The following is a 19,589-nucleotide window of genomic DNA, read 5'->3' as shown; positions in this document are numbered from 1 at the left end:
TGTCAAGGCACTGACACCGTGACAGTGAACCTGGAGGTTCCTGAGCGCGTCGCCAAGAGAACCTTGCTAGGGTGAGATCAAAAGCCCCACTAAGACTTTCAAACCTTAAATACTACTCTCCCAAATCATCTTTAATCAGTTTGTTGTGGTGGGGCATAGAGCTTCAGATTAAACTTTGACGTTTGAGCGGAGGTTTTTTTTAATACATTTGTCACAATTCACGCCGACACCGCTACAACCACATTGAAATTATACACCCCAGGCCTGCTCTCAAACCGATACCCAACAGGACTACAACTCGCCACAACCTCCCCATCCCTAATCATCGTCGCCTTCATCCCCCCATCTGCTTTAAGAGGGCACGAAAGCTTCGTCATCCCCGGCGCGACGCTGAATGTGTGTTTACGCGTCTCCGTGGTGTACAACTCCACCGTAGCTGGCGCAGTAGCAAATACGACGGCCCAAAGCAAGTCGTCAGTCTATTCATCAAAGGTTTTCGTCGTGAATCTCACCCGATGTAAAAAAAGGAAAGAGATATCGTACCAATTCCCAATTCTTTGGACGCCCAACGTGGTCAGCTGAACCCGTGGCTTTGGGATGGGGCCGGCCCCAGAGGTATATCTCGTCCTTCGTGATGGTAGGGTACGTTCCTTCCTTGAATGCGCGAGCGAAGTAGCTATTAAGTCGGAGCCAGGCTTCGTGCGGGTAGCCATCGACCCATGCTTGGGAATTTGGTTGGGCACCTTTAATGGGTCCTATATAATGTGACTCGCCATAATCTGGATTGGCAAAGAGGGATTAGCGTTTCTGGGAAGCCGCCACATCATTCGAAAATTGAACAAATAGAATCAGGTGACAAGGATGGAATCCAAGCGGAGTCAAGGGATTTAACCACTCAAAAGGAATAAAAGATGGAAGGCAATATGAAAAACAAGTGTTACAAACTCACCATTCCAAGAAATAACCTGCGCGATATCAACGCGGTCCCTCATCGCTATCAACTGTTCCCACCGCCTCACAAACAGCCAATCGTCTCCACGATATATCCACTTTTTCACCCAATAAGTATGGTCTCACTACACAAAAAAGATAATAACACACGTTCTTATTCCAAGAATCAGGCCCGTAATGCTTTGGAATGTTAAGCTTGAAGGCAAAGAGCGCAAAAAAGGGAACTCACAGTGAAGAACCACGGCGACACAGCAGCCATGAACGTCCGCCCGCCCGTCAAATTCCGGATATGTACGGCGTCGGAATCGAGCTTCGCGTTGACGATTTGTTCGCGTGGGTGAGTGGGGGTGAGTTCAATTGGCCAGCCACCGTTCCACTGCAATTAAAATAAAATTGGTCAAAAATGATGGCCTTTTGAAAAGGAGGGGGCAAGATGAGTTACGTTGAATGCCCCATCAAGAGCCGCGATTCTTGGGTATCGCGCGGGGTTTATGAATAGTGAAGGGACGAAGTATACCTTTCCATGCACCATCAGCACCACTATCCGCCATGGAAATTAAGACACAAAAGAACGCACCGGAGTTATGGCGCCCAAAGTAGCTTTAACATAAGCCCAGCCTTTCTCCATGGAACCCTGGCCGAACGTACTATTCTCTCCCGAGAACGTAGAAACGACCACTCCACCTGAACGTGGGTGCTTAAACATACGAGGGTTCTTCGCAAAGGGGGCGTAGTACGCTTTGAGGAGATGGACGTCTTGGGCTGTGGTTCCGGGGATTGAGCTGGTGATTTGGTTTCAGTGAGAGATGAAATAATGGGAAGAGGAAGGGGGGATGAAGACGCACCTCATATCGAAACTGAAGAAAAAGCGAAAGTTGGTCGATTCGGAAAGTTGAGAGGCGGCAGTGAAACAATCCGCAACGCGTGCTTGTTGCCATGATTCTGGGCCTACGTTCAGGACGAAGCCGTCGCTGTCGGGAACAAGGAAATGAGACATAGGTGCAGTAAAGAGACAGACGGACAAAGGACGTACAGATCTTGGGACGCAGCGAGCTTGATATCTTCCATCCAATCACCAACAGTGTACGGCTGGAATACAATTACTCGGGAGGCAACAGGTCGTGAAAAGTAAAAGTCGTACATAAGTGTTCCCAACCATAAAACTACACTTGCCGATCAGCATCCAACCTCTGGAACAACAAAAGGAAGCATACACGTACTGTGCGAAAACCCAATTCTTCTGGGTGGACGATACGTCCATCAACGTAACCGCAGATTGACTCAAGGACATCGGCTTCTCTGGGATTTTTTGGAGTGCTTGAAATTCACCGGGGGGTCTGATGTAGTCCCATGCACGGATAGGATTGGCCATTGCGAAGGGGGAGAGTGGTTTGTGAAAACGTGAGTGATGGACACGAGCAGGGGGTGGTGAAGCAGACCTGAGAGTTGAAGCGATGATATATGTTGGTGTGAAACCAGTTGAATGGAGGGATTGAGAGGGATTGAGAGATGTGCAGATTAAGACAATGCGCACAGGCGATAGTGTTTAAGACCTGAACAAGATGGGCTCTTCCAAGTTGAGAATAGAACAAAGAATGCAGGAGCGTTGTTTCAGTATTGGAAAGCCTTCGCCCAAAAGATAGTGATAGCCAATGGGAAGTCTCTAGCGGAGAGCGTTGCCGCCCACCTCAGTTTAATGGGAAGCCGTGTAACTTCTTGATCTGCCAGTGCTCAACGCGTTATTTGGGCGCAAACTGGCGGGGGTTTTACAAAGTTAGGGTATTAGGGACGAAGTGTTCAGTGCGGAATCTTCATATTGCCAATGCGTTGGCCGCCATTGCTGGACGATGATTGAGAGGAAGGACTCGGAGTGTTTACATAAATAAATAAAACTGATAAGATTAGATATTTATTTGCCTATCTACATATGTAATCGAACCAAAATTCACTTGCTGGCAACTAGTGCATGAGATAGCTCTTTCTACGATTCCAGATAGCACAATATCGAGAACAGATCCAGCAGAATAGATACTGGGTAAATTATGCCCGATCTCCAGCGTTTCCCCGTTGCACGTGGATGCCCTCGCTATGCAGGAACTTGTCCCACTCGGTTTCATCCATCGCGTAGCTCTCCGCCTCTGCGTCAGGAAATGTTCCATCCCTCACCGCTTCCGCATACCGCTGTACCCCGGTATCCCTAACATCCTTCATATTCGCAAAGCGACGCACAAATTTGGCTTTGTGCCCTGACCAAGTGCCCATCACATCGTCAAACACCAAAACCTGAGGAAGGAGAAGGTGAGTAAACCATCGCGCAATATACGCCCGCGCTACCCGTACCTGCCCACTAGTCCACGGCCCCGCCCCAATCCCAATCGTCGGTATCCTCACCCTCTCCGTAATATACCGCCCCAACTCCTTCGGCACCGCCTCCACAACCATCGAGAACGCCCCGGCCTCCTCAAGCGCCAACGCATCCCTCACCACCCTCCTCGCACCCTCCACGCTCCTCCCCTGCACCTTGTACCCGCTCAACGCACTATGCCTCTGCGGGAGCAACCCCACATGCGCCATCACCGGAATCCCCACCTCCGTCAACTTCCTCACCACATCCACTATCTCCCGTCCTCCCTCCAGCTTCACGCCCTCCACACCCGCCTCCCTTACAAGCCGCACCGCATTGGCCACCGCATCGCTCACGGAGGTATGGTACGACCCGAACGGCATGTCCGCGATCAAGAGGGGATGCGTCGTCCCCCTCGCCACTGCCTTGGCGTGGTGCACCATCTCGTCGAGGGTGAGCTGCGTAGTGGATGCGTACCCCAAACACACTTGTGCCAATGAGTCACCGACGAGGGTGATGTCCGTTAACGTCGAAGAGGAGCACGCGAGCGCAGAGGGGTAGTCGTATGCCGTCAACATCGCGATGGGTGTTTTGGACTGCCGTAGCGCACGGAGCGCTTGGATCGTCACTTTTTTGCGCGGGATGGGTGGGGTCGTTGGGTCTTTGACGGGGGGCCGTACGCTCATACGTCGTCTTCCGCTGATGAGGAGTGCGGAAAGGTCGTTTTTGAGGCGGGGAGTGCGTGCGAGGAGTGAAGCCATGAATTTTTTTTGGTTGCGTTCACTCTGGGTAGATTGATCTTTTTATCGTGGTTTAGTCGCTTGGCGGTTGGGGTTAGTTATGGGGTAACGGATCTGGGACGACTTTTTTGAAAAATAAGGAGGTGGGGGAGACTCATCATTCGATGGATATGTGATTACTTGCGTTTGTGTTGTGCCGAACATTGAAGACGGAATAAACACACCACTCGCTTCAATGTTGTTGATCCCGCCAAGTCTGCCTGTCTCTAAGTGCGTTTTACGCCCTAGTGTACTCCTCCGGAGTCCTCTATGCTCGAATTTGCCAGAATTCAAGCTCTTGAGAGAACTGATGTCGGACGATAATGACCCTGACATTGACATCGTCGGCTTTACACATACCCGGTTCCTAGTCCGATACCACGTGATCCTGGCGCCTCGTATAAACCTCTCGACGCGTCGGATCATTGAAAATCGTTCGCGGTTGGAACGTACGAGTGAAGAGGGTGATATCCGGCGGATATATGATGGGGGTGCAAATCTACTTGGAGACAGAGGCGCTTATTGCTAGGGGCCGTTGTGAACGGACAGGAACTTGACAGGAACAGTTAAGGAACATATTGACTTTTTTGGTTGAGTAAACTCTTTCGTAAGAAATGAAATGAAGACAGGTACGTGCAGCGCCAATGATAAAAGTTACGTCTTCCGTACAACCTGTTTCATCTACAATGTCTGGTGCCTTTTAATTTCCGAGTCGGTTACAACGGGAAGAATGGAGACTAAACGTCTTTGAGCGACATGAATAACTAGCTTATCAAGGGGTCTTCAGTTTTTCTTTCAGAATTCGAAGGTTATACGTACGTCAATACCTAGATATTATTGCTTGGCAGTTTCTTCGTCATCACAAGACCCTCGAGCAAACCTACTCTGATAAAATCGTCACAGTCCAACGTTGGCACATTCTCTTCCGGGAGGCTGGGAGGTCAAAACAACTATTAATTCAAAAGCAAACGCTGGGAGGATGCAAAAAAAACAGGGTGTCTCGAGGGGTGCGAGGAAAAGGCCGGTTCCAGCACTGGCAGTTCTCAAGAAAGTTGTATCCCGTCGGAGTAGTCAGGAAACCTCAAAGCGCATGCAGCGAGAAGAGGTATGACGAAGGCGATATAAAAAAAAGGCGGCCTCTCATACCCAGACGGGGAAAACAAACCAACCGTCCATGACGTTACTTATGTCAAGGAACTTCAGTCCTGAAGTAAACTTGTCGCGACGACAAAAATAATTCCGCAGCTATTACATACTAGGTTTACCTTGTGAGGTTAGGCAACAACATGTGAGGCCCAAAGGATAGGGGTCGAGTGGCATTCAGTGGGGGCGCGTGTGAGGAGACACCCGGGCGATGTACTATTAAAATCAAGTGAAAGCTTCACGCTGCAGCAGCGCGCTATCTTGATGCAAAAAAAGGATTGTCGAGGAGAAATAGCGGACATGTGGATAAAGAGAGCCATTGAAAAAAAAAAAAAAAGAAACTGATAAGGGCAGGGCTTCTATAGCAGAGGAAACCTATCGCCAGAGACGAAGTCGTCGGTGGAAATGGGGATAGTAGATTACGGGGACTTACCGGTATTTTACTGACTGGCAAACGGACCTCTCCGAGTCCGAACTCGGATTTTGACAGATTCTGGTTACAGTGTCTTTCACTGCCGTTTGCACAGCGTGAATCGTAATTTCGTGTTTGCTTCTGTTGTACCTGTTACCCTCAGGTTTTTTTGTCACGGCAAATTGAACATCTGCAGGTCAGCAATTTCACGAGGAAAAAGGGATTCTTCTGCATGCCAGATGATCATGTATCCAGAGACTTGAGCTGCCATGGGCAAGGGCTAGAGTGAGGTCGGACGCTGGTTCACTCAAGATCCCCAAGATCAACTCATCTGTTCTGGGCCAATATGTGACAGAAAAACCCTGAGGACAACAGAGGCAAACACGAAATTTACGATTCGTGTGTGCAAACGGCAGTGAAAGACACTGTAGCCTCAGTGGCTTTTTTCACAGTTCCTGTTCCTTATCATCGTGCGCCGTGTGCGTCATGCCGATCACCCCGCAAAGCTCTTGGAACAAAGAAGACTCAGAGAGAGTGGATGAATTAGATAGATAGATACCAGACGCCCTGATCTTCCTTCCTAAACCGCGAGCATGGCTTGGATCTTCTCTCAGGGAGCCTAGGAATAGGCTTGGTATCGGGGATGAGGGGTTCGTATTTCGCCGAGTGGGTCTCTGAGTTCGTTAATGTTGATCCTGATGGATGAACTTAATTTTAGAGATTAGATCATTGTCGATGAATGGTGGAGTGAGGAGTTAAACCTACCAATTGAGGCTGTTTTTTTTAAGCACTTGTTGACGCGTTATTGTGTTTTGTTGTGGCTTATTGAATTGGTCACCTGGCTATCGCCAGGTAGGTTCGGAGCAAGCCGCCTTGCTGCGGTCCGGTTCCCGGACACCTTCGCAGCCAAACATTGCGTTTGCGCAGCAAACACACCGCAGAAGAACGGTGGCTTGGAACGAACCTAATCGCCAGGTGGCGAGGCGTGGCGAGACGAGATGGCGAAGTTTCGCCAACAACACTAGTTCTAGCCCTTGAAGGTTGAAGGTTGATGGACTCCTATCCATGCGTCATAGATCTACATAGGTAGGTCTTGACCATTTTCCTGATGATCACTTGTTCTCGAGAATTGACACGAGGATCGACAGGTACTTACACCACTTGCAACGTTTTTCCCCCTTACTCCTTGCATATAGGCCGTGGCCTAAGCCCGAGCCACGAACGGCTTTGGCTGGCTTGGGCCTAGAGCTCAAAGATTTCGAAAGCCGGGCCAAAGCTACAGCTTCAGGCCAATGTCGGCGCCGTCACATCACTAATTGTTGACTGATTCGGATATGTTCCAGACGCTTCACTCGAAACTTCTAAACCATTCTTCTGCAACACTTATGACAGTGGAAATGACGTTCTGCTACTGGAGTCTGGAGGGCTATAAAAGCTCTGCAACCTGCCCTACTACCCCCCAACATTCACTTGAAAAATTCGCTTCAAACACCTCTAAACCTTTCATCTCATTCACATCAGTATAATGTCGGTCTTCTCCTATGAGCCATACTACGACTTTGACCGCCTTCTCGACGATATACTCACCCCGCGCACAGCGCGTCATAACTTCGGCGGTGACCAGAGACAGGCTCTGCAAAGCCATGCTACCCCCGAGGGGGCTGTCCGGGCTTTGAAGCCAAGGTTCGTGAAAATCAATCTAGGCATTTTGTTCAAAGTTACCAACTACCTTTCAAATACAGAATGGACCTGCACGAAGACAAAGAGAAAAACCTTGTAACAGCCACATTCGAGTTCCCCGGCTCGAAAAAGGAGGACGTCCATCTCGAGATCCATAATGGCCGTCTAGTTGTGTCAGTTGAGAATAAAATATTGGAAGAGCATAATGAGGGTGGCTATGCGGTGCGCGAGCGGAGGTATGGGAAGTTTTCGAGGACTTTGCAGTTGCCGCAGGGCATCAAGGTAATTTGAATTTGCTTGAGTGGGTTTTTTCAGCTGACGCGCGTGTTGCCAGGATGAGGAGATTAAAGCGGGGATGGAGGATGGTATTTTGACTGTTACGTTTCCCAAGTCGGGCGCTGAGCTTGCTCCGAAGAAGGTCACTATCTCGTAAATATGGAGCTCAAGTCCTGTTGGTTTTTTTCTTTGGGAGGGGTTCTCCGACCTGTAACATCTGTTCCATGACTCTTATTTGTGTAAATCTTGTACTGGTCATTTCGAATTCTTTGATATGTAGCACAAAGTCAAATCGATACTAAGTGTTCTACGTCAACACTAGATATCATTGCTTTCGTCATGAGTTTGAAAATCCTTCCAAGATGACGTTCTCGTTTAACAGTTCCTTCGTCATCACAAGACCCTCGACCAAACTGGAAGGAGGTTTATTGGAAAATCGTCCAGCGTTGGCACATTCGCCTTGAGAGGCTGGATGGTCAAGACAATTCTCAATTTGAAGATCGAACGCTTCAGAAACGCGAGCATGCATGACGGCAGGATGTATCGAGCGAGGGGTGCGAGAAAAAGGCCGGTTCTAGCAGTTCTCAAAATTGTATCCCTTGGGAGTAGTGAGGGAACCGCAATGCGCAACGAGAACTTGAAGAGGTATTACGAAGGTCTCCATCAGATATTAAAAAAAGAGGCTGGCCTCTCGTTATCAGACGGGGAGAACAAACCGTCCATGACGTTATGTCAAGGAACTTCACTCCCGAAGTAAAGTCGCCACGACAAAAATAATTCCGCAGCCGTTACATACCGATTTTTTGAACATGTGAAACTAAAGGATAGGCGTCGACTTGAAGTTGGATTGGGGGGCGCGTGTGAGGAGGTACCGCAGGCGACATACTTCAAGGTGAAAGCTTCACGCCGCGCACTATCTTAGTTTAAAGAAAGATCGCCGAGGAGAAGAAGCGCACATGTGCATAGAGAGAGCCTTCGAAAGAAAAAAAGACAAGGGCAGGGCTTCTATAACAGAGGAACACCTCTATCGCAAGTGACGAGTCGTCGGTGGAAATGGGGATAGTAGATTACGGGGACTTACCGGTATCTTACTTCACCCACCTGCCAAACGGACCTCTCCGAGTCCGAACTTGAAGTCCAGCGGCGTCCGGATTTTGACAGATTCTGGTTAGCCTCAGGCTTCTTTCACAGTTCCTTATCGTGCGTGTGCGCGTCATGCCGATCACCCCGCAACGCCCTTCGAGAGTGGATGAAACAGATGGATGACGCCCTGACCTTCCTTCCTTAACCGCGAGCATTGCTTGGATCTTCTCTTAGGCTTGGTATCGGGGATGAGGGGTTCGTAAGTCGCCCGGTGGGTTTTGAGTTCATTAATATTGATCATGATGGATGGACTGGATTTTAGAGATTAGATCGTTGTTGATGAATGGTGGAGTGAGTTAGACCTGCCAATGGGATGTCTTGAAGGTATACGCTGGAGACAATTGGCGTATTATCTGATTCCACGTCCGCCGTCTGGAGGAACTTCATCAAGTTCATCGCTCCACGGTCCCCAGTTAGACGTGTCGAGTGTGAAATTCAACGGCGAGGTAGCACCGTATGGCGTCATGCATCTTTCCGCGAGACGAAAGGTTTGGGCAGCGGCCGCAGTGATATGCATCAAGTCAACTTACCCCTCTTCAACCTTGCGAGGCAAAGTCAAATTTCAGGCTATTGCGGCGATCGTGCGTTGGGTGCTGAGTGATGTCATTTGTTAGAAGTTTTAGTTGAACTGCGCTTGACAGATGGGATTTGGGATGGTATGATGGAACTCGCAAAGACAAAGAGCTTTATCGATGCCCTAAGTATCCGTGGTAAAGTGAATAAGATCGACATGATGAGAGAAAGATAACACTAGTACCTAATGAAATATCTGGCTCCAAAAGTTGATCTCAAGGTATCGTCGGTGCTGGATGATGTCATTTGCTCAATTTACCGTAGAGGAACTGCCGTTGATGAATGGAATCTGGAGTGATATATCCAGGAGTTCTACCGAGGTCCAAAACGATTGATTCGATCTATTGAGATTATCAGAAACAGAGATAACATCGAGCACTCGCCGGAATATCGGACTACTGAGAAAAAGAGGATCAACCCCATCTGGTGGATTTTCCTCGTGGAAGGAAGCAAGTCGGATGCGAATGCACTACGACGCGAACGCGAATTCGCGTCCACGTGACCGACGCGAACGCGAATTCGCGTCCACGTGACCGACGCGTCTGTTGGCAGTGTTGGTTCAAGCCACTCTCCCACGCCCCTATTCCCCCCGAATTTCATGCGCCCACTTGATCCTTCCGCATACTACGACTACCCCACCCGCTCTTCCTTTCTACCATAACGACCACAACCGCCATTTACAGCACACTTTCTTGATTCAGAACGAACGCAGCATCGTCGAGCTCGACACAACACACATAACTCTATCACTACTCAATTTTTTTTTTTTTGGATTTGAACGTCGAAGAACTCGTACGAAAAGAAGAGGAAGAAGAACACGACAACGAACCATGCCACGAACAAGAAACATCACCCGCAGACAGTGGGACGCGGCGAACAGTGCCAATGCCAACGTCGCGCACGACCATGAGAGCGAGAAGGAGAACGAAAACGTCTCGAGCGCACAACCACGGTATGACACCGCTGCTGGACGGCGGGGTACCAGATCAACGGCTGGGAGAACGGTGTTGGGTGGCATCTCGACCACGTTAGCAGTCAGGACCGCAACGAAGGGGAAGACCGTAGCAGCGAAACCCAAAGGCAATATAACGGTGACGAAGAAGAAGAAGCAGCCTCTGCAGGACATCACAAAACATTTCGTGCCTGCCCCAGAGGCGGAAAATAGAGGCCAGGGTGTCACAGCCGCTATAACTCCCTCGTCAGAGGCAGCCGCTGAAGTAATTTCTGCCATTGCGTTACCATCTCCTGTTGCAGAGCACGCCATAAACGCAGTCCCTGTGGTCAGCCGTCCCACCTTCTCCTCCCCCCTACCGCCCTCCTCGCCCCCTTCTGCATCCTCATTCACTTCACCACTACACGCCCAGCCTCTGCCAGGTGCATTCCAGCATCTCTTGTCCCCGTCAGGGCATGTCTTCAGCGGAGCTCATAAACGTGAGCACGACGTGGACGAAGCTGGGGCTTATGACCCATGGAACTCATTCGACGTCCGACCCTCTGAGGAAGAAGCTGGCAATGACAACCCCACCCTAACAAACTCTGACCCCTTTGGTTTCTTCGCGCTCGAGAAGAAACTCAAAGTAGAGCGGCACGAGAAGCAGGATAACGAATACGAGGACCAGTGGGAAGACGGGGGGTTGATTCTGGTGGCTGATACGTCGTCGCCTAGGAATGTACCCCGTTTATCACAGGAGCAGAAGAGGGCGTTGGAGGTAACCGACGCTGACGCTCACGCGGAGGATGAGGACGAAGACGAGGAAGAGGGACCATACTTCCACACGCCCCCTACACCCCATAAGAGCAAGAAGAAACGCCGGATATCTTTTGAGGGGATTGAAGATCCAGATAAAGACATCTTCAGCGTGCATACCTCTTCTGCGCCAAGCAGCCCGTCGCCTTCAAAACTCGCAGAGTCCAGGAAGAGAAAGACGAGTTACGACTATGTGCACGCTGACGACGAAGCGGAAGAACCAGAGGTAGATCTCCTGGAGGAGGCGGAGAAGGCGAAGGACAAGAAGAGGGCTCGCATTTCTGGGGCTGCTGCGGTCGCCACGGAGGAAGGGACGCAGCTGAGGAGAGGAAGGAGCGCGAGCAGCAAACGCAAGGCGGTGGATGTAGAGGCTGAGGCCGACGATAACGAGTCGCCGGAGAAGAAGCAGAAGTTGAAGACCAAGGTGGAAACTGTCAAGCCTATGTCGAAAACGGCGAAGACGAATTCAAAGATGAAGCAGAATAAGAAAGAAGCCGATCCGGAAACTGAGGAGGTACGTTTTTTTTTTCTCCCTTCCTTTCGATGATCAACTGACGTTCGGGATAGAAATTTGAACGGGATCGCCAAGCACGCGTCGAGTACTTCAAGTCCCTTGAGGGCTACGAAGTCGAGACGGAGAATGTTTATGTCGTCTGAGCGAAAGCTGGCCAGAGTATGCACGAACTCTTGAATATGAAACTTACACTTGCGTATTGTCCCTTCCTACCCTATGATCATTCTATTATCCCTTAAGAGCCTATGTGACCCGTGCGAAGAGTTCAATTATCATCTCCGTGATCCTTCAGCTACCTTATTTCCGCCCCTCGACGACGTGTTGTTCGTCAATTAAGACATCCTTCCCGCGAAGATTTTATCCGCACCCAATGCGCCATGTAAGTACATGCTGTTGAGCGAATCACCGCCCAGAAGTCCGGCTCTCATTTAGGCGCCATCTAGGCTAGAACCTTAGAACCCGCACTTGCTCCCCCTTTTCCTAAAAAGGTGACCACCCCAAAACCTTATGTTGTTTTCCCTGTCAACGATACCCCTCCACGCTGACGACGCTATGACGGCCCTCTGGACTTTTCTATTCGAGTGGGACACTTCTCGATCGAAATCGGACAAATGGAGCAAGATGGAATATAACCGAGTGGGCCTTTTTTCTTATCATGGCAGAAGAGGTTTCTTAACTGAGGATGTCGGGAAACGGCGCCTGCTTGCCACACCAAACTTGCCTTTCAGGGTCGAAGGGAAGAGAAACGCTAACCTGGTCGCGTCCACCTCTCACTTCGCCGGAAACAAAAATGAAAAAGGTATAAAGCCCCAATGTATTCGGAGAAACCCATCTCCGCTTCTATATATCTTCGGCTGACATACAAATCTTTTGAATCCACACCAACCTAAGAGCAGTGCAGACTTCACTGCTCCATTGACGCTCGCGACTGCTGTTAACTGATCACTCCCATCACACACCCGCGATTGTCAGTCAGGCCGTTTACTGCTGATGCTTCAGGTCAGCTGCCTTGTCCCGCCCCCCTTGACATACTCATGACATCGTTCCATTCTACAGCAGCGTCCAGTAATTCAACTGAGGTTGCCGGCGTCTAGGTTGAAAAGCGCAGACAAAAAGGACCCCAAGATGGCTCAAGCTGCCGCCACCACTAACGGCGCAGCACCTTCCTCGTCCTCCCCGCCTGGGTTCAACCCAGGCCAATCGCCCAACTACTCCTTCGTCCCGCCACCGACGCCCTCACCGTACCTACGTGCCTTCTTCGCGTACGTCGACGCCGTGCACGCATGGGACTTTGACCGCCTCATGCAATGCTTTGACGAATCCCTCGAACACCGCATCCTCCCTAAATCGCTCGGCAGGCCGGTGTTGAATAAAAGGCAGTACGGGGAATATTTCAAGGGGACTATGCCGCTTTTCGTCAAGTTTCGTGTGAGTGCTATCTTCAGTTATATCAAATCGTGGAGCTGATTAATTCGAATGATGGTTTGTTCTTTCCTTCCCTTCGAACTATTTTCTAACACTCTTCTTCTGTTCGGCTACTCCGACTGCTTGCGAACTGACGCACGCACGCAACGGGTGGTTCTCTCCTGATCCCCGTTGTAACCTTCCAATCTCGTCATTTATTGGGCGATCTTCGTTACGGCATCACCTCCCCCTTTCATTTCACCATCACATATCAGTTAACGATCCATGAAGTAATTGAGGCGGGACATAGAATGACTGTTCATGTACGTTTTTTTCATTTCGGCTCTTCGCTTTGTTCCGATTCTGGACATTTTCCGCTTGGTCTATATGATCTGACTCATTACTTCTCCCATGTAGGCATCCTCAAAGGGCGAATCTATAGCAGGGGCACCATACGCCAATGAATACACCATGATCATCCACTTCACATCTGCGCCTATCCCTTTAACCCCCGGGGAGGACCCGCCGCTTCCGAAAATGATGTTGGTAAAAGAGTACGTGGATAGCGCCGCCAGCCAGAAATTCTTCAAAGAAGAGCGAGCGAAAATGAAGGAGATGGAGAAGAACGCCAAAATGAAAGTGGTTTAGTGATCGTCCGTCCTCCCCTTAGACTTGGATGGAGATGATATAGATATCTCTTGTTTATTTTATGTACTGGTGCGTGCCCTTTTTTGAGAATGCTTTTATTTTCCGTGATGCTGACAGTTGGTCGTTGTAGTTTAAATAATTTTTGTCCTTCTGCCTGGGTGGTTACCAACCTCCTATCTTTTTTTTCAGCGGCGGTCCACCGCCTTTTTTTCTTCAAAGTTTTCGCGAATTGTCTTGCGTTGTCACACACCCTCGCCGTCCTACGTATGCATACAAATTACACGTTGTCGCTGTCATTTTGTTTTTGATCTGTTTTAACGCGCCCCACGACTCGCTTGCATACTCGAATGCGAGTTGAGATTCCTCTTAGACTTCCCTTTTGTTAGCCTGTTTTTTGTGTAGAATAAACGTGATGTAGAGTTAGCTTTTTGGTCGGATTTTTGTATGGTTGTCCTGTTGTTGCTCTCACAAGGAATCAATACGTCGCGCTTCGTTGAATAGAGGGTTGCAAGACTAAGCGCTCCGGAAGTCCTTCAATTTACCGATATCATACTATGTACTTTACAACCGCTGTGACTTCGCGTGGCAACGACATCTATTAGGCGTTTCAGGCACTAAGCAGGATGTTTATCAATCGCCCAGCGTCTATTATTCGACCACTAAGGCCGATAAATAACCGCGAGCGCATTGCGGTTTGTCCGGGAGGGGAAACCTTTGCCGGGCAGCTTAGCCCATGCTTGCTCAATGCTTGCTTGAAACATATCCAATAGAAGTGGTGCGCCTATACAATTTTATAGCAGAAAAGGTGCTGATGGTCAAAAAATGTTGAGGACGTATGTCGAAAATTTTGTTATATTTGCATTGCGCGCTCCGGGACGGACAGATAACGATACCCACCCAGTTAGATTGGGGATGTAAAGAGGAACGCCAGCATGTAATAGCGCTCTCTTTAAATTGAAAAAGTTTGACAATCAGTAAGATCATTAGGATAGATAGATAGACAGATAGATGTATTCAGGAGCGGTCCCAATGAGGAACAATTGGTTCCCGTCACACAACTGTAGCGTCTAAATACAATTGTGCTAGGTGAATGGCAAACAGTAGTCACAAGGTTAATGACGTTCCGCAACAAACTGGTTATGCATTTTTCCTTGTGCTACATTTCTAAGGAATTTCAGACGAATGAAGCCGATGTAAAACATTTTATAAGGATTAAAAAACGTTTTGCAACTTCGACACCACCCGGGCTGCGTTTAAGAAATAGTGATCTTCTTCGGCGCAAGCTCAGCAGCCGTCTTTGGGAACGTGATAGTTAAAAGGCCGTTCTCCATAGACGCTTGAATCTCGTCATCCTACGGTATCCGCATCAGTAGAAGTCTCATTGAAGAAACCCAATCAAAAAGATACCTTAACTCCCTGTGGTAACTGAAGTGTCCTCGAAAACTTCCCATAGCGACGCTCGCGCACTGCATAGCCGTCTTCATTATGATCCTCCGATATTTTATTTTCAACAGCCACGACCAAGCGGCCGTTCTGAATTTCGAGCTGGATGTCCTCTTTTTTCGAACCTGGGAACTCGAATGTGGCTGTCACTAAATTTTTCTCTTTGTCTTCGTGTAAATCCATCCTGTTGAAGATTAACAGTTGTAGTCTGGGTATGAACAACTCATAACAAACCTTGGTTTCAGATCCCGAACGGCTCCCCCAGAGGTAGCGTCAACCGGGACGACCTGTTGATCACCCCCGAAGTTGCGCACTGTGCGCGGAGAAAAGACGTTGTCGAAGAAGCGCTAAAAGTCGTAGAATGGCTCGTAGTAGAAGACCGACATTGTAGTGAGGCAGGTAATAGGTTTGTGGTGAAAGTGTCCAGATGTGGAATGTTTGAGTGGATTTGAGAGAGGCCCGGACGGGAGCGACCATTTTTATACCCCAGCAGAAGTGGAGAAACTTCGAGTGAGACCAAGTGCAGAATGAGTTAGAGTCACATCGAAATTTCGTGAATAAGTGAGCTCCAGCGATCAGGAAGAACACGCGAGTCTGGAAACAGAATTGCAAAGATGTTTCGAGCAGGTGTCCGATAACGCAGAGATTTTGACCTTTGTTTTGACGCTTCATCTTTGCACTGTATGCTGTAACAAGGAAATCTAGACATAGACCGGTGACCGTCTGTGTTTGGTCTGTGTTTGAAGAAATCCTACCGTCAAGAGATTTCGTCAGGTGACCACGACAAAACAAGGAGTAGAAGAGATGTCAACAAGTGACAACAACACCTCGCCTCCTTCGGCCCCAACAAGTTCCAACCGAATCTATATTGAATCTACTCGAGTATCACTACATTCGCGTCTGGGTTAATGCACGAAGCACTAAAACTCTATAAGCCCATCCAAAGCCCATCTGGAACCAACGCTCCACGATTAAGTCTGTTTCCAGAAACTTCTACCACACAACTTGTACCACATTCGGATATGTTCCAGACCTCGCTAGCCTCACTAAGATTTCACTCGAACCAAACTCGAACCTTCCAAACGATTCTTGCTCTGCTCCTGGAGGGCTATAAAGGCTTTGCTACCTTCCTTAGCACCCCAACATAATTCCATTGAACGCCTCTGCAACCGCTTCAGTCTTCGTCTCACTCGCATCACTATAATGTCGGTCTTCTACGAGCCATACTACGACTTTGACCGCCTTATCGACGACGTCTTCACCCCGCGCACAGCGCGCAACGGCGTCCACAATATAAAGTGCGCTCTGCAAAGCGATGCTACACCCGAAGGGGCCGTCCGTGGTCTAAAGCCAAGGTTCGTGTAAAAAAATCTAGGTTTTTCTCAGTTCAAAGATACTCACTACACAAACACAGAATGGATTTGCACGAAGACAAAGAGAAAAACCTCGTTACAGCAACATTCGAGTTTCCAGGCTCGAAAAAGGAGGACGTTCACCTCGAGATTCATAATGGCCGCTTAGTCGTGTCGGTTGAGAACAAAATCTCGGAAGAGCATGATGAGGGTGGGTATGCGATTCGTGAGCGGAGGTTTGGCAAGTTTTCGAGGACGTTGCAGCTTCCACAGGGGGTGAAGGTATTTAGATCCGCCAACTGACTTTTGAGTGGAATATTTCGGGCTAACGTGTGTTTTGCAGGATGATGAGATCAAGGCGAGTATGGAGGACGGCATTTTGACTGTAACGTTCCCCAAGTTAGGTGCTGAGCTTGCTCCGAAGAAGATCGCCATTTCTTAACCCGTCCGGCGACAATCTCATGTCTGGTTATTTTTGCGAGGGGTCCTCCGAGTCTGAATATGGTTTTAGTTCTTCATTTGTATTATATTTGCATAAATAACGTTCGACGTTCAACATCCACTTCCGACTCCGAATGCACCATACACAGATTCATTGGACTCGGCCTTTTCCGACTTTCCACCAGGCTCATGCCAAAGTTAAACAGCTCATCGATCGTGTTATTTAGCCACGTCCCTGAACCCGCCCACCTTCGTCGCGCCTTCGCCCACCCACCTTGGCCCGCCTTTTTCCACCCATCGTAATAATACTAATAGAATGCTACTGGTCTATTTTAGCAGGGCCGTTCAAAAATGAGCGCAGCTCGCAGCTCAGGGCATTCAGTAGATACCCAATGGGACCATAGTAGTTCACATGGTCAATTGTCCAATGTACCATAGGGCTACCCCAATGGGCCCAATCGTAGTTGGCACCATTTGGGCATAGTTTGGCCCAATGTCTGTGAGACGTTAAGCTGGCATTGTTGGGGCCAAGGTAACAAAACTATGAGAAGCATAATTGGGCCCAATGAGGGATACACAAAAAGAATTGGGCCCATGATAAACTCCCAACAGCCAAGGTTGGGCCCAATATTCCAATGGTATTAATTAGGCTATACTGCATTGTTGGGCCCAATATGTAATTAGGCTATATTGCATTGTTGGGCCCAATGCTCGGTGTAACAAATGCTGAATCCGGCGGAACCATAACCCTAGCCCTGGTAATCCCTGTCTAGCCGAAATCCAGTCGGATGACATCGCCTCCAGCACAAAATGGGATACACTTTGCAAATACCGTCGGTAGCACACAGGTAGGCCATAAATCAATATTTCCATATCGGCCTAGAATCCTGTTAATCACTTGAATTCATTTCGGGTAATAGATAATAGCCGGACAGGTGACAGCCACTCTGTATGCAGGGATAGCATGAGGCATGCTGTATAAAGGACACTTTCTTTGCATTTAAAGGTCAATACCTCCTGGAATATTGTGTTGCCTCCTGGAGTGCACTCAGTACATGTTAAAACAGAAGATTTCATCAGCTGGTTGTGCCGAAATCCCTCCGGAAATATTGTGTTGCCTCCCAAAAACTATGTGCACTCAATAGATATTAAAACCGAAGATTTGATCGGCTGGTAGTGCCGAAGTACCTCCGGGAATATTGTGTTGCCTCTTGGAGACTATGTGCACTCAACACATGTTAAAACCGAAGATTTCATTGGCTGGTTGAGCCGAAATCCCTCTGGAAATATTGTGTTGCCTCCCAAAGACTATGTGCACTCAATAGATATTAAAACCGAAGATTTTGTTGGCTGGTAGTGCCGAAGTACCTCCGGAAATATGGTGTTGCCTCTCAAAGAATATATGCACTCAACACGTGTTAAAACCGAAGATTTCGTCGGCTCGTAGTGCCGAAGTACCTCTGGGAATATTGTGTTGCCTCTTGGAGACTATGTGCAGTCAATAGATATTAAATCCGAAAATTTTGTCAGCTGGTAGTGCCGAAATACCTCCAGAAATATTGTTTTGCCTCCCCGAAAATATGTGCATTTAATACATGTCAAAACCGAAGATTTCGTCGGCTGGTAGTGCCGAAGTACTCCCGGAAATATTGTGATTTTGTCAGCTGGTAGTGCCGAAGTACCTCTGGAAATATTATGTTGCCTCTCGGAGAATATGTGCATTCAACACATGTTAAAACCGAAGATTTTGTCGGCTGGTAGTGCCGAAGTACCACCGGAAATATTGTGTTGCCTCTCTGAGAATATGTGCACTCAACACATGTTAAAACCGAAGATTTCCTCGGCTCGTAGTGCCGAAGTACCTCCGGAAATATTGTGTTGCCTCCCAGAAAATATGTGCACTCAATACATGTTAAAACCGAAGATTTCATCGGCTGGTAGTGCCGAAATATCTCCGGAAATATTGTGTTGCCTCCCAAAGACTATGTGTATTCAATACATATCAAAACCGAAGATTTCGTCGGCTGGTAGTGCCGAAATACCTCCGGAAATATTGTGTTGCCTCCCAAAGACTATGTGTAGTCAATACATATCAAAGCCGAAGATTTCGTCGGCTGGTAGTGCCGAAGTACCTCCAGAAATATTGTGTTGCCTCTTGGAGACTATGTGCACTCAACACATGTCAAAACCGAAGATTTCGTCGGCTGGTATTGCCGAAATCCCTCCGGAAATATTGTGTTGCCTCCCAAAGACTATGTGCACTCAATAGATATTAAAACCGAAGATTTCGTCGCCTTGTTGCCGAAGTACCTCCAGAAATATTGTGTTGCCTCCCAAAGAATATGTGCACTCAACACATGTCAAAACCGAAGATTTCGTCGGCTGGTGGTGCCGAAGTCCCTCTGGAAATATTGTATTGCCTCCCAAAGAATATGTGCACTCAATAGATATTAAAACTGAGGATTTTGTCGGCTGGTAGTGCCGAAGTCAACACACGGAAATATCGAAGATTTTGTCGGCTGGTAGTGCCGAAGTACCACCGGAAATATTGTGTTGCCTCTCCAAGAATATGTGCACTCAACACATGTTAAAACCGAAGATTTCGTCGGCTCGTAGTGCCGAAGTACCTCCGGGAATATTGTGTTGCCTCCCAGAAAATATGTGCATTCATTACATGTTAAAACCGAAGATTTCATGGGCTGGTAGTGCCGAAATATCTCCGGAAATATTGTGTTGCCT

The 19,589-nt window shown here is 48.4% G+C and overlaps 6 protein-coding genes and 1 pseudogene across 7 annotated transcripts in view; 4 read left to right on the top strand and 3 right to left on the bottom strand.

Moving 5' to 3' along the window:
- Positions 1-218: 218 nt before the first annotated feature.
- Positions 219-2,094, bottom strand: LACBIDRAFT_298308 (glycoside hydrolase family 71 protein; the record flags this gene model as incomplete). Its single annotated transcript, XM_001881521.1, has 9 exons — positions 219-479; positions 544-779; positions 950-1,049; positions 1,102-1,131; positions 1,181-1,327; positions 1,394-1,468; positions 1,529-1,733; positions 1,797-1,922; positions 1,985-2,094. The coding sequence occupies 9 exons, from the start codon at positions 2,092-2,094 to the stop codon at positions 219-221; spliced, it is 1,290 nt and encodes a 429-aa protein (XP_001881556.1).
- A 741-nt stretch (positions 2,095-2,835) lies between these two features.
- LACBIDRAFT_190819 (uncharacterized protein) lies at positions 2,836-3,981 on the bottom strand (the record flags this gene model as incomplete). The annotated part of the gene is made up of 2 exons (XM_001881520.1): positions 2,836-3,234; positions 3,292-3,981. 2 exons carry the CDS (start codon positions 3,979-3,981, stop codon positions 2,992-2,994), a joined length of 933 nt encoding a protein of 310 aa, XP_001881555.1. The 3' UTR covers positions 2,836-2,991.
- A 3,109-nt stretch (positions 3,982-7,090) lies between these two features.
- Positions 7,091-7,906, top strand: LACBIDRAFT_298306 (uncharacterized protein). Its single transcript, XM_001881691.1, has 3 exons — positions 7,091-7,312; positions 7,372-7,591; positions 7,644-7,906. The coding sequence occupies exons 1-3, from the start codon at positions 7,155-7,157 to the stop codon at positions 7,740-7,742; spliced, it is 477 nt and encodes a 158-aa protein (XP_001881726.1). The 5' UTR covers positions 7,091-7,154; the 3' UTR covers positions 7,743-7,906.
- Positions 7,907-10,131: 2,225 nt separating this feature from the next.
- Positions 10,132-11,799, top strand: LACBIDRAFT_294508 (uncharacterized protein; the record flags this gene model as incomplete). Its single annotated transcript, XM_001881690.1, has 2 exons — positions 10,132-11,562; positions 11,616-11,799. 2 exons carry the CDS (start codon positions 10,132-10,134, stop codon positions 11,703-11,705), a joined length of 1,521 nt encoding a protein of 506 aa, XP_001881725.1. The 3' UTR covers positions 11,706-11,799.
- Positions 11,800-12,486: 687 nt separating this feature from the next.
- LACBIDRAFT_294507 (uncharacterized protein) lies at positions 12,487-13,614 on the top strand (the record flags this gene model as incomplete). Its single annotated transcript, XM_001881689.1, has 4 exons — positions 12,487-12,561; positions 12,619-12,990; positions 13,242-13,289; positions 13,384-13,614. The coding sequence occupies exons 1-4, from the start codon at positions 12,553-12,555 to the stop codon at positions 13,612-13,614; spliced, it is 660 nt and encodes a 219-aa protein (XP_001881724.1). The 5' UTR covers positions 12,487-12,552.
- Positions 13,615-14,867: 1,253 nt separating this feature from the next.
- On the bottom strand, positions 14,868-15,443 carry LACBIDRAFT_235684 (annotated as a pseudogene; the record flags this gene model as incomplete). The annotated part of the gene is made up of 3 exons: positions 14,868-14,966; positions 15,022-15,241; positions 15,292-15,443. Coding segments are annotated over 3 exons (471 nt in total).
- A 767-nt stretch (positions 15,444-16,210) lies between these two features.
- The window catches only part of LACBIDRAFT_298293 (uncharacterized protein), a 29,189-nt gene continuing 25,810 nt past the window's right edge, over positions 16,211-19,589 (top strand). The window contains 3 exon segments of the mRNA XM_001881688.1: positions 16,211-16,342; positions 16,358-16,412; positions 16,489-16,691. The gene's annotated coding sequence lies outside the window, so the exon portion shown is untranslated.

Source organism: Laccaria bicolor, genomic scaffold (assembly GCF_000143565.1).
Source record: "Laccaria bicolor S238N-H82 LACBIscaffold_13 genomic scaffold, whole genome shotgun sequence".
Classification (NCBI taxonomy): domain Eukaryota; kingdom Fungi; phylum Basidiomycota; class Agaricomycetes; order Agaricales; family Hydnangiaceae; genus Laccaria; species Laccaria bicolor.
This window is presented reverse-complemented; position numbering and strand designations above follow the sequence as displayed.